At 35.1% G+C, this 13849-nt stretch overlaps 1 protein-coding gene across 1 annotated transcript in view; it reads right to left on the reverse strand.

The window, feature by feature from the left end:
• MYCBP2 (MYC binding protein 2) overlaps nt 1–13849 on the reverse strand; it is a 279990-nt gene that overhangs the window by 16065 nt on the left and 250076 nt on the right. The window contains 4 exon segments of the mRNA XM_032611171.1: nt 2008–2291; nt 3000–3266; nt 4322–4402; nt 13553–13651. Coding sequence (XP_032467062.1) covers nt 2008–2291; nt 3000–3266; nt 4322–4402; nt 13553–13651 — 731 coding nt within the window.

Raw genomic sequence — 13849 nt, forward strand, 5'->3', positions numbered from 1 at the left:
AATAGAACACAAACTATTTGTTACCAGTCCACATAAAGATAAGAGCTTGCACCAGAATATGTCAACTATATCACTGAGCATACAGCAAGTCCCCTACATACAAGCCTTCAAGTGACAAACTCTGAAAGGTGCAAACGTGCATCTGGTTCCAGCAAGAAACCAGAACCTGTGCCATCAGCATCAAGCGTGAGTGACATTGCAGCTTGCCCTCCGTCTCCTGTTGCTGACGATCCTTCAGCTCTACCACCTCCCACCTCCTCTCCCTCCTCCTGTCGGTAACTCTTCTTGTCTGTTCCCTCGATGCCAGCCCCTGTAGGCCTGACAGCTGTTGTACTATACTACTGTACTTTTCAGGGTACTGTACCCAGTAAGATTAAAAATGTTTTTTTGTGTGTGTTTGTTTGATTTTTATGTATTATTTGTGTGAAAAGTATTGTAAACCTATTACAGTACAGTACTATATAGACAACTGTGTTAGTTGGGTACCTAGGCTAACTTTGTTGGACTTAACGAACAAACTGGACTTGCAAACGCGCTCTTGGGATGGAACTCATTTGTACGTAGGGGACTTCCTGTACTACTGTGTAGTTCAGTTCACATTTTTTTCCCCTAGGAAGACTATCCAGATGAAGGAAGCAATATACTTATTTACATTCTAGTGCTATTTGCTTAATGTTATGAATTGGCTCTTTGACTAGCATTATTCCAGATGTCTCTAATCTTCTGCTGTTACACACAATTCTATAACAAACAGCCCTGTATATATATCCTTCTGCACATGTATGAACATGTTTGAGAGAAACAGTTCTACAGAAGTAGAATTGGTAGGTCAAAGGATATGCAATATAGCGGTATAAATATAAATATGTTTATATATATAAATATTTATATATATAAATATATAAATTTATATATAAATTTATATATAATATATACATTTATATATATTTTATATATATTATATATATAAATATTTAAATACATATATAATATATATATTTATATATATAATATATATATAAGTAAATATATATATTTATATAAATATAAATATAGCGATATGTTATCAAACTGACATCCAAAAAGGTTATGGCAATTTACATTAGATGTCATAAAAACTGTCTATTTCTTCATAATTATGCCAATGCAAAGATATTTTACTATTGTTTTAATCTACATTTCTCTGAATACCAGTGAGGTATCTTTTCATTTACTTATTGGCATTTGTAACTTTTCTTCTCTGAAGTGACTACTCTTGGCATTTATTTTTGTATCAGTTGTTTGTCTTTTGTTTTCATTGATTTATAGTCATTCTTCTAATATTATGACTAATAATTCATTGCCTACTATATAAGTGTTAAATATTTTTTTCCAAGTCAGTTGTTTGTATTTTAAAAGTATTGTCTATCAATTAATTTTCACTTTTATGTAGCCAAATCTCTGAGTCTTTTCCCCTGTTACTTTTGGGTTCTGTGTTTTATTTAAGGACGTCTTCCCAAATTGAAGATTACAAAAATATTCTTCTATAATTTGTCCTACTAGAGTGTAAAAACAAAAATATACAAACCTTTAATTGATCTCATTTATTTTGTAATGGTGTGAGGGCCTACAGTTTGGTTTTTTTTTTCTTTTGTATTTGGGAAGTACTCTAACATCATATACTCAGCAGATCTTCCTTTCCCCACTAATTTTTTTTTTTAATTAAAAAAAATTTTTGGCTGTGCTGCACAGCATGTGGGATCTTAGTTCCCAGACCAGGGATAGAGCCCACTTCCCATGCATTGGAAGGTGGAGTCTTAAACCACTGGACTACCTGGGAAGTCCCTCCTCCCTAATTTGAAAAGACACTTTTATTATACACAGCATTCTCTTTCATACATGGGCCAGTCATTTATGGCTCCTATTTCTGGTAAATAAGCAAATAAGAGGGAATTTGAAAGGTCTGAATTCTTCAAACAGTAGCTTACTCTGTTCTATTTTTGTACCAAAACATATGCAATGACCAACCTGGAATTGAAAATCATTGGAAGGGTAACTGTTGTAACTCCTTTGCCCACGGAGGTACCAGCTGTTCCTGTGATGGTGGTTCCTTTGGCTTTTAGCTGTACTGTGAGTGCTTTGGCAATGCATCCTAGAAACATGTCCAAGATACCTAGCTTATTCCAATCTCCTTTCTCTGTTGAATGAATAATATCACTGATATCTGCTGGGGGGAGGGATTTCACTCCTATAATGCTGGCCAGACGATTAGGGGTGACTTCAGGCAAAACTCGTCTTAGTAAGGAGGTCACCTGGTACGAAAAATAAAAGAATCCTATTTAAAGATTTGGGATCGACATGTACACACTGCTATATTTAAAACAGATAACCAACAAGAACCTACTGTACAGCACAGGGAACTCTCCTCAATACTCTATAATCATCTAAATGGGAAAAGAACTTGAAAAAGAATAGAGAACGTATATATGTATAACTGAATCACTTTGCTGTATACCTGAAACTAACACAACATTGTTAATCAACTATACACCAATATAAAATAAAAATTAAAAATAAAAAGATCGGTGTTTTAAAGTTTTCATCTTTTTCAATGAGTCTAGCTGCCGTTCTATGACTTCAAAAGCTTTGAGAAGGACAGAGAAATGATTTAAACATGATTTAATTTCTCAAGTGGTAACTACCACTCCAGGGCAGCAAGAAAAAAAACCGCCTCTTACTTGGTCATTATATACATTATATACCTCATGAATAAGATATTCAGTAGAGAATACTCTTTTATCACAATAACACATTACTAAAATGGAACATATTTTGTTCTTCCATATTCTCATTACAATGAGTCAAAAAGAAAAAACATGGGGTTAAAATACAATCCAAAAACCAAAACATAACAACAAAAAATAACCAAACAAAAACCCCTGATTCTCTTTGCTAGAGTAATTTTTAACACTGTTTCAAGTAACAAAATAAGCCTACAGGTAAGTGGTGTGATCAGTCACCTGTCTCTGGACGCGTGGAGAGGCGGTGTGGAGCAGTGAAAAGAGGTCCTGGAGCAGAGTCAGCTGCTGGGCCAGATACTGCCGGCCCACGTTGGAGCCACTCAAGGCTAACACCATGGAGAGCAGCTCAAAGCAGTAGGCATCGGAGGAGGCATCTTCATCGTTGGGCTGCGAATTGGCATTTTCTTTGCTTGATATGGCATGTTCCCATTCTTCACGAACTCTGGTGGCTTCCATGCGAATAGCCTGGACGATGTGAGCACACACCTATTTGAGGGCAACATAAAGAAAATGTAAAAACATTATTTGTAAGGCCTAGTTAAAACCAAAACAAAACAAGAATACTAGTTGATAATTTAATACTCTTCCTCCCAGTTAATTCTCCATCATACCATTCTCTTAACTCATCTTAAAAACAATTAAGGAAAACTAGGCAAACCATGATTAAAAATCTGAGTATTTAAACCAACTAGTATAGAAACAAATTATATACTAGTTACCAATTCCCCTGCCTGTGGTTTAAGACATGAAATGAAAACAAATCACCATATTTAATCACTTCTAAGGCACATTTCCCCCCACACGCTAACATTTCTATTCATAGTGTGCTTTATAATTGATGCAATTCATAACTTAATTGGTGGCAAATTTTTTTAGCGATACATAAAATAACAGCACATTTTACAACTGGTAGCTTCTAAGATTCAATAAAATGCTGTTAAAAAGATAAAGCACACATAAATTTATGCGATTTATTTAAAAGATTTAATGGTGTTGAAAGTTAAAATAATGGCCAATTTAAAACCTAATTCAAAAGTCAATATTTTATTTGACTTCTGAAGGGCTAATTTTGTTATGTAGGCACCCCTAAACGAACCCCCATTATATGAATGATCTAGGGCTACTCCCCCATCTCCTGATAGTTAAAAATATTAACACTGGTTTAGTTAACATTATAATTGCTCAGCAAAATAATTTTAAAAAAATCAACCAACAAACAAAAAAACAGGGGGGGAAGGAACACAGGAAATGCAAATGAAATCTGATATAGCTGGGTACTTGACACCAAAATGAAACAAGCTACCTGAAAATGAGAAATAAAAAGAGCATCAAGGTAAGAAAGTTAACATTCATAACAAAATCTTTAAAGTGATGCAGGTATGCCAATATGCTCCTTTCTCTCTAGAAAAAGGCAGACACATTCTGCAGGACCTATGAAAGAGTCAGCATAGAAAAGCCTCCATAAAGTTTGGAAAATGCTTTACACCCTAAAAACAAACAAACAAAAATTGATGAAGACAATGAAATGGCTGTTAACCAACCTGTTTTTGTAGGTTAGTCAGTTTACTCCTGCTGAATATGATTCCAACCATATGTTCTTTCAGGTCAGCATCTGAAGTTGCCTTTATACAGCAAAAAGGAAAAAAAGGAAGCGGTCTCTTTCAATAAAATATGTATATTTGACATTTTGAAGCATCTTGAGAAACAATTATGCAGGTATTTTTACAAGGTGAATTTATTCCAAATGGAGATCTGTAATACTAGGACAAAGCATAAAAAGCTTGAAGAAATCACTGTTGGCTAAGGTGGCTATAAAAAGTGCAAAATTTCTGAATTTAAGAAATCCAGAGAAGTATACTTCATGGATTTCTTTAATCTAGTCAATCTGTGTCAGTTTGATTGAATCTATTTCTCAACTCTGAACATTATTAGTTCATATCCTACATTTGGTTATTAGAAGAGCAACTCAGGAAAATGACATCTGGTTAAAAGGAAAGTGTCTTAAGAAAACTCTCTGATAACGGTGACCTTAAATCAAGCTGCTCCAACACCAACAGTAAACAAAGAAGCATCTCATAAGAAGAAAAATGAAGGTTGAAGTTTTATAGTGCTTAGCATGTGTATGGCACTCTCTCAAGTGGTGGATAAATATGCAAACACATAAATACACAATCTTATTTAATCCTCACAAAAACCCCATATAAGGTAAGATCTGATGTTTTGCCTGTTTTACAGGTAAGAAAACTGAGGCAAACCACCCTTGTATTAGAATTAAAAATAACTCTTGGTTTCACTTTTCTGAGGATAGAGAAAGCCACAAGAGAATATCACTCCCACCTTAACAATGAGAAAAGCTGATAATCTACAAAACCATAACTTTTTGGGTGCCCATCAGAGAGCTGAGATGGGCAACCAGGTAAACTAAAGTCTAAAAAGACAAATCCAAATAGTCGGACACTTCAAAATTCTTTCTGTACCTGACAGAACAAGAAAATGGGCAAAGAAACAAAAATCAGCAAGGTTCTTACAGACCTGAACAAAACTATCAGCCAACTGAATTAATCAATATTTATAGAACCCTTCACAGAACAACAGCAGGGTTCATATTCTTTTCCAGTGTACATGGACATTCACTAAACTATACCATACTATGAGTCAGAATTCAGGTCTTAACAGTTCTAAAAGGGATGAAATTATACAAAATTTATATATATTTTTACCATGATAGAAATAAACTAGAAATCAATAATACAAAGCTATCAGGAAAGCTCCCAAATATTTAGAAATTAATTACCCAGGGGTCAAGGAAGAAATCAAAATAGAAGTCAGAAAATATTTTAAATTTAATGAAATGAAAAAAACAATGCACCCAAATGTGTGACACTAAAGCAGTGCTTAGAAGATTACAGCATTACTTATATGAGAAAAGAAAGGTCTCGAGTCATCATATTAGGACCTTAGGAAACCAGAAAAAGAACGAATCGAATCCAGAGCAAACAGTTGGAAAGATATAATAAAAGAAGATACATCACTATAGAGTCTAAGGATAATAAGAGTATATTATGAACAACTTATGCCAATAAATTCAGCAACTTAGATGAAATGGGCAAATTACTTGGAAGACACAACTACCAAACCTCACTCAAGAAGAATGGGTAACTGCAATATCCCTGTGTCTACCAAGGAGAGTAAATTTGTAGAATAATTTTTTTTTTTTGCTACTTAAAATACTAGTAGATTTTACATTAACAAATGAATTCCTTTTAGATAGGATGGCCTTTTAACTTCTTTCATAATTCATTTTGCTTTTTTGACATACCATACTATTCATTCATTTAAAGTGTACAGTTCAATGGTTTATATATTATACATGCACAAATCAGTGCAACCATCACCACAGTCAATTTTAGAGCATTTTCATCACCCCCCAAAAAAACACTGTGCCATTCAGCTATCACGCCTCTAGTTAATCTTCTTTTTTATTAAAGAAAAATAAACTGCATATAAGCAAATACAGCATATCCATTAACATACATAGCAATATATGGATTATTTTACTTAATAAAAGAAAATGAAAAAAGAAAAATACATAAGAAATCCATTCTGATAAAAATTCTCAGCAAACTAGAAACAGAAGGAACCTCCTCAAACTGATTAAGAGCAGTTACAAAAAAACTACGGTGAAAGACTGAATACTTTCTTTTTACGATCTAGAAAAGGAAGACTAATCTCACTACTTTTATTCAACATGGTAGTGAAGGTCTTAGCCAGTGCAGTAACATAAGATTGGAAAGGAAGAAGTAAAACTGACTTTCTTTGAAGATTACATGATTATCTATAAAGAAAATCCCAAAGATACCACAAAAAAGCTTCCAGAACCAATAAGTGAATTTAAGGGGACCAGAAGATATAGGTTTAATACCAAAAGTCAACTGTATCTTTATACACTAGAAATGAATAACTGGAAAGTGAAATTAAAAATATCATTTACAATAGCATCAAAACCATGAAATGTTTAGGGATCAATTTAATAAAATGTGTAAGACAGGTACACAGAACTGAACTATAAAATACAGCTGGCAGAAATTAAAGAAGATCTAAATAAATGGACAGACCTAAATAAATATCATATTCATGGACAGGAAGACTCAATATTAAGATGTCAATTCTCCCCAAACCGACTTAGCACTTTGGTGCAATTCCAATCAATATTCCAGTAGGTTTCTTTTTATTTATTTATTTGTTGGGGAGGAAGAAACTGACAATCTGCTTTTAAGCTTTCTATGGAAATGGAAAGGACCTGGAATAGCCAAAACAACTTTGAAAAAGACTTGGTTGGAATCTTGTCTCATGATTCTCTATAAAGCTACAGTAATCAAGACAGCCTGATGCTGGTGTAAGAATATATGTGTAGATTAATGAAACAGAATAGGGTTCTTTTCATCAAATGGTAGTAGAAGAAGAGAACATCTACATGCCAAAAAAATGAACCTCAACCGTTAGCTCATACTGTATAGAAAAACTTGAAATGTATATAGTTCTAAATAAAAGAACTAAAGTTCTAAGGTTTCTAGAAGAAAACAGGAGAAAATCTTTGTGACCTTAATTAGATAAGATATAAAAATCATGAGTCATTTAAAAAAATAGATAAATTGGACTTTATCAAAATTAAAAACTACCTCAGAACAGAATAAAGAAAAAAAAAGAAGAGAATTGAGGACAGTCTCAGAGACCTCTGGACAACATTAAACACACAAACTTTTGAATTATAGGGGTCCCAGAAGAAAACAGAAAGGGACTGAGAAAATATCTGAAGAGATTATAGTTGAAAACTTCCCTAATATGGGAAAGGAAATTGTCAATCAAGTCCAGGAAGCGCAGAGAGTCCCACAGAGGATAAATCCAAGGAGAAACACGCCAAGACACATATTAATCAAACTATCAAAAATTAAATACAAAGAAAAAAATACTGAAAGCAGAAAGGGAAAAGCAACAAATAACATACAAGGGAATCCCCATAAGCTTAACAGCTGATCTTTCAGCAGAAACTCTGCAAGCCAGAAGGGAGTGGCAGGACAGATTTAAAGTGATGAAAGGGAAAAACCTACAACCAAGATTATTCTCCCCAGCAAGGATCTCATTCACATTTGATGGAGAAATTAAAACCTTTATAGACAAGCAAAAGCTAAGAGAATTCAGCACCACCAAACCAGCTTTACAACAAACGCTAAAGGAACTTCTCTGGGCAGGAAACACAAGAGAAGGAAAAGACCTACAATAACAAACACAAAACAATTAAGAAAATGGTAATAGGAACATACATATCGATAACTACCTTAAATGTAAATGGATTAAGTGCTCCAACCAAAACATACAGACTGGCTGAATGGATACAAAAACAAGACCCGTATATATGCTGTCGACAAGAGACCCACTTCAGGCCCAGGGACACATACAGACTGAAAGTGAGGGGATGGAAAAAGATATTCTCCATGCAAATGGAAATCAAAAGAAAGTTGGAGTAGCAATTCTCATATCAGACAAAATAGACTTTAAAATAAAGACTATTACAAGAGACAAAGAAGGACACTACACAATGATCAAGGGATCAATTCAAGACGAAGATGTAGCAATTGTAAATATTTAGGCATCCAACATAGGAGCACCTCAATACATAAGGCAAATGCTAACGGCCATAAAAGGGGAAATCGACAGTAACACAATCATAACACCCCACTTTCACCAACGGACATATCACCCAAACTGAAAATAAATAAGGAAACACAAGCTTTAAATGATACATTAAACAAGAAGGACTTAATTGATACTTATAGGATATTTCATCCAAAAACAACAGAATACACTTTCTTCTCAAGTGCTCATGGACACTCTCCAGGATAGATCATATCTTGGGTCACAAATCAAGCCTTGGTAAATTTAAGAAAATTGAAATCGTATCAAGTATCTTTACTGACCACAACACTATGAAACCAGATATCAGTTACAGGAAAAAAATCGGTAAAAAATACAAACACATGGAGGCTAAACAACATGCTACTAAATAACCAAAAGATCACTGAAGAAATCAAAGAGGAAATCAAAAAATACCTAGAAACAAATGACAATGAAAACATGACGACCCAAAACCTATGGGATGTAGCAAAAGCAGTTTAAGAGGGAAGTTTATAGCAATACAATCCTACCTCAAGAAACAAGAAACATCTCAAATAAACAACCTAACCTTACACCTAAAGCAATTAGAGAAAGAAGAACAAAAATCCCCCAAAATTAGCAGAAGGAGAGAAATCATAAAGATCAGATCAGAAATAAACGAAAAGGAAATGAAGGAAACGATAGCAAAGATCAATAAAACTAAAAGCTGGTTCTTTGAGAAGATAACCAAAACTGATAAACCATTAGCCAGACTCATCAAGAAAAAAAGGGAGAAAATTCAAATCAATAGAATTAGAAATGAAAAAGGAGAAGTTACGACAGACACCGCAGAAATACAAAGGATCATGAGAGATTACTCAAAGCAACTATATGCTAATAAAATGGACAACTTGGAAGAAATGGACAAATTCTTAGAAAAGTACAACCTTCCAAGACTGAACCAGGAAGAAATAGAAAATATAAACAGACCAATCACAAGCACTGAAATTGAAACTGTGATTAAAAGTCTTCCAACAAACAAAAGCCCGGGACCAGATGGCTTCTTCACAGGTGAATTCTATCAAACATGTAGAGAAGAGCTAACATCTACCCTTCTCAAACTCTTCCAAAATATAGCAGAGGGAGGAACACTCCCAAACTCATTCTACGCAGCCACCATCACCCTGATACCAAAACCGGACAAAGATGTCACAAAAAAAGAAAACTACAGGCCAACATCTCTGATGAACATAGATGCAAAAATCCTCAACAAAATACTAGCAAACAGAATCCAAAAGCATCTTAAAAGGATCACACATTATGACCAAGTGGGGTTCATCCCAGGGATGCAAGGATTCTGCAATATATGCAAATCAATCAATGTGTTGCACCATATCAACCAGCTGAAGGATAAAACCATATGATCATCTCAATAGATGCAGAGAAAGCTTCTGACAAAATTCAACACCCATTTATGATAAAAACTCTCCAGAAAGTAGGCATAGAGGGAATTTACCTCAACATAATAAAGGCCGTATATGACAAACCCACAGCCAACATCGTTCTCGATGGTGAAAAACTAAAACCGTTTCCACTAAGATCAGGAACAAGAGAAGGTCACCCACTCTCACCACTATTATTCAACAGAGTTTTGGAAGTTTTAGCTACAGCAATCAGAGACAAAAAAGAAATAAAAGGAATCCAAATCGGAAAAGAAGTAAAACTGTCACTATTTGCAGATGACATGACACTATACATAGAGAATCCTAAAGATGCTACCAGAAAACTACTAGAGCTAATCAATGCATTTGGTAAAGTAACAGGATACAAAATTAATGCACAGAATTATCTTGCATTCCTATACACTAACGATGAAAAATCTGAAAGAGAAATTAAGGAAACACTCCCATTTACCACTGCAACAAAAAGAATGAAAATACCTAGGAATAAACCTATCTAAGGAGACAAAAGACTTGCATGCAGAAAACCATAAGACACTGATGAAAGAAATTAAAGAGGATACAAACAGATGGAGAGATATACCATGTTCTTGGACTGGAAGAATCAACATTGTGAAAATGACTAAACTACCCAAAGCAATCCACAGATTCAATGCAATCCCTATCAAACTACCAACGGAATTTTTCACAGAACTAGAACAAAAAATTTCACAATTTGAATGGAAACACAAAAGACCCCGAATAGCCAAAGCAGACTTGAGAAAGAAAGACGGAGCTGGACATCAGGCTCCCAGACTTCAGACTATACTACAAAGCCACTACAGAAATCAAGACAGTATGGTACTGGCACAAAAACAGACACATAGATCAATGGAAGAGAACAGAGAGCCAGAAAGAAACCCACACCCTTATGGTCAACTAATCTATGACAAAGGAGGCAAGAATATACAATGGAGAAAAGACAGCCTCTTCAATAAGTGGTGCTGGGAAAACTGGACAGCTACAGATAGAAGAATGAAATTAGAACACTCCCTATCACCATACACAAAAATACACTCAAAATGGATTAAAGACGTAAATGCCAGACACTATAAAACTCTTTGAGGAAAACAGGCAGAACAGTCTTAGGACATAAATCACAGCAAGATCCTTGTTGACCCACCTCCTAGAGAAATGGAAATAGAAACAAAAATAACAAATGGGACCTAATGAAACTTAAAAGCTTTTGCACAGCAAAGCAAACCATAAACAAGATGAAACGAGGGCCCTTAGAATGGGAGCGAATATTTGCAAACAAAGCAACTGACAAAGGATTAATCTCCAAAATTTAAAAGCAGCTCATGCAGGTCAATATAAAAAAAAAAACCCAAAAAACCAAACATCCCAGTCCAGAAGACCTAAATAGACATTTCTCCGAAGAAGATATAGATTGCCAGCAAACACATGAAACTGAGTTATTTGTAGTGAGGTGGATGGACCCAGAGACTGTCATACAGAGGGAAGTCAGTCATAAAGAGAAAAACAAATACTGTACACTAACACATATATATGGAATCTAAAAAAAAAAAAAAAGGGTTCTTAAGAACCTAGGGGCAGGACAAGAATAAAGACAGAGAGAATGGACTTGAGGACATGGGGAGGGGGAAGGTTAAGCTGAGACGAAGTGAGAGAGTGGCATGGACATATATACACTACCAAATATAAAACAGATAGCTAGTGGGAAGCAGCTGCATAGCGTAGGGAGATCAGCTCGGTGCTTTGTGACCACCTAGAGGGGTGGGATAGGGAGGGTGGGAGGGAGATGCAAGAGGGAGGAGATATATGTATATGTATAGCTGATTCACTTTGTTATAAAGCAGAAACTAACACACCATCGTAAAGCAATTATACTCCAATAAAGATGTTGGAAAAAAGACCATATTTAAAAAATAATAAAAAAATAAAAACGCTACTTTCTACAGGGTTCTATTAAATAACACCTGGGAAAAGGCAACATTATAGGGGCAGAAAATATCTCAGTGGTTGCCAGGGGCTAGGAATGAGATGAGGGGATTGAATGCAAAGGAACAACGGGGAAATTCTGGGAGAGATGTGTTTTAAAACTTGCTTGTAATGATTTCACCACTGTATACATTGGTCAAAATTTGAAACGACGCAGTTTAAAAAGATCAATTTTTTGTATGTAAATTTTACTTCAAAAACCTGACTTATAAAATGATTCCCTTAAATGTTACGTTATCTCACCGCCATCAAACCACTAGCATAACCTTTCCTATTCAATCTTAATGCCTCAGCATACACTCTCCTAGAGTTAGGCCAGCCTCTTCAAGGCGCCCTTGCTCTCATCCTATTAATCTGACTTTCATTCATTCTCTTTCGGGTCTAACACAAAGTCTAATATCCCCCAAGAAGCCTTCTCTGACCACTCCAGGGCACAAACAATAACCTCAATGTACTCTGAAATCCTGATATGCAACTGACGTGCAATTTTTCACACATTTAATAAGTAGATTATATACTGTAGAGTATTCCTGTTGATCTGTTTTTGGGAGGGAGGGGATGGACTGTTCACATCTAAGAACAGAAGGTAAGCTTTCTGAGGGCTTGTTACCAGCTCGTAAGGTTATTTAGCAAAGAACTGACATCTGTTAAGATTCAGCTGATTTAATGAGTAGTTACTCAGTCTTGCAGTCGTGCAAATATCTCCTAAAGATGCTGAAAAAAATCACCAGAGTTTATGAAATCCCATTTTTTTTTTTTTTTTTTACAGAACCCAAACAGAAAAATGTGGATGATTTAGATGCTACTGTATCAGAAGGCACAGGGTTAGCCTAGGTAAGTCCTTGAAATTATCTTTCAAAGGGCTGTCAAGTTGATTATTTACAGCATCTAAAGACACAAGAATATGAAGACTAGTCAGGGTTGACCTCTCTTTTGGAAAATGGATGAGGTTGTCCTCTTAGATATAGTGCTTTAGTTTAGACCAAATAAGTTAGGCAAATGAATTTTAGAAGAAATTTCAAGAACAGTATAAAGAACAGGTTATTCCAATAAAAGTTTACTGAACACACGTGTGTTTATGCCATGGTGGATATAAAGACAAACCAGACATGTACTTGGTCTTTAAGAAGGTATAATTAAGTAGAAGATATAAAACATGTATACAAATAAACCTAACGAGAGAAACCAAGAAGAGACACAGAAATTACTATGAAGCTTAGCAGAGGACATACTACTTTGTGTCTTCTCCGCAACCTTCTTTATGATTTCCCCTGAACAATCATAAAGGAGGCTCATGGAGAAGACAGTACTTTTGAGCTGAACCGTGAAGGATAGAGAAGATGGCGGAAGGCGCACAGCACAGTCAATGATGAAGCTGATTTTACAAGTGCCAACATTTAAACACAACAGCCCAAGGTTTAGAGCAAATTTTGTTGTTACTTAAAATACCAGCTAGATCATACATGAACAAAAAGTGAATATCTTCTGGTAGTTCCTTCATCTTCTTTCTAAGTAAAGTAAAAACTATTAAGTTTAGTTTTAGTTAAAGATACAGAAACTAGTATCCCATATACATTAAAATACACAGCAGTACATGGATTATTTCAGTGAACAAAAGTAACAAAGTGAAATAAGTATTTTTAGAATATAAATAAATACATTGTATACTTTTTCTTCTCCTTCAGGTGATGACAATAGTGCTTTTTCCTCTTGTTCTGGTGTGGGTTCAGCGTCTCCAGAGATGAGCTTTCCAAATACCTGGTGGAGAAGAGAAGGAGGTGAGAACAACTCAATGGCAGAACCTCCTCTGAGAAGGCTAGAGAGGAGTCAGTAGCTGGCTCTGTGGGCTTTATGCTACTAGGCTATTCCTACTGCACACCTCTACTCTTCAGGAGGTGAATGCAAAGTGAAATACAAGAATTCAGGGCTATGAGAAGAAAAAAACGGGCCACGTTG

Source organism: Phocoena sinus, chromosome 18 (genome assembly GCF_008692025.1).
Source record: "Phocoena sinus isolate mPhoSin1 chromosome 18, mPhoSin1.pri, whole genome shotgun sequence".
Taxonomy (NCBI): domain Eukaryota; kingdom Metazoa; phylum Chordata; class Mammalia; order Artiodactyla; family Phocoenidae; genus Phocoena; species Phocoena sinus.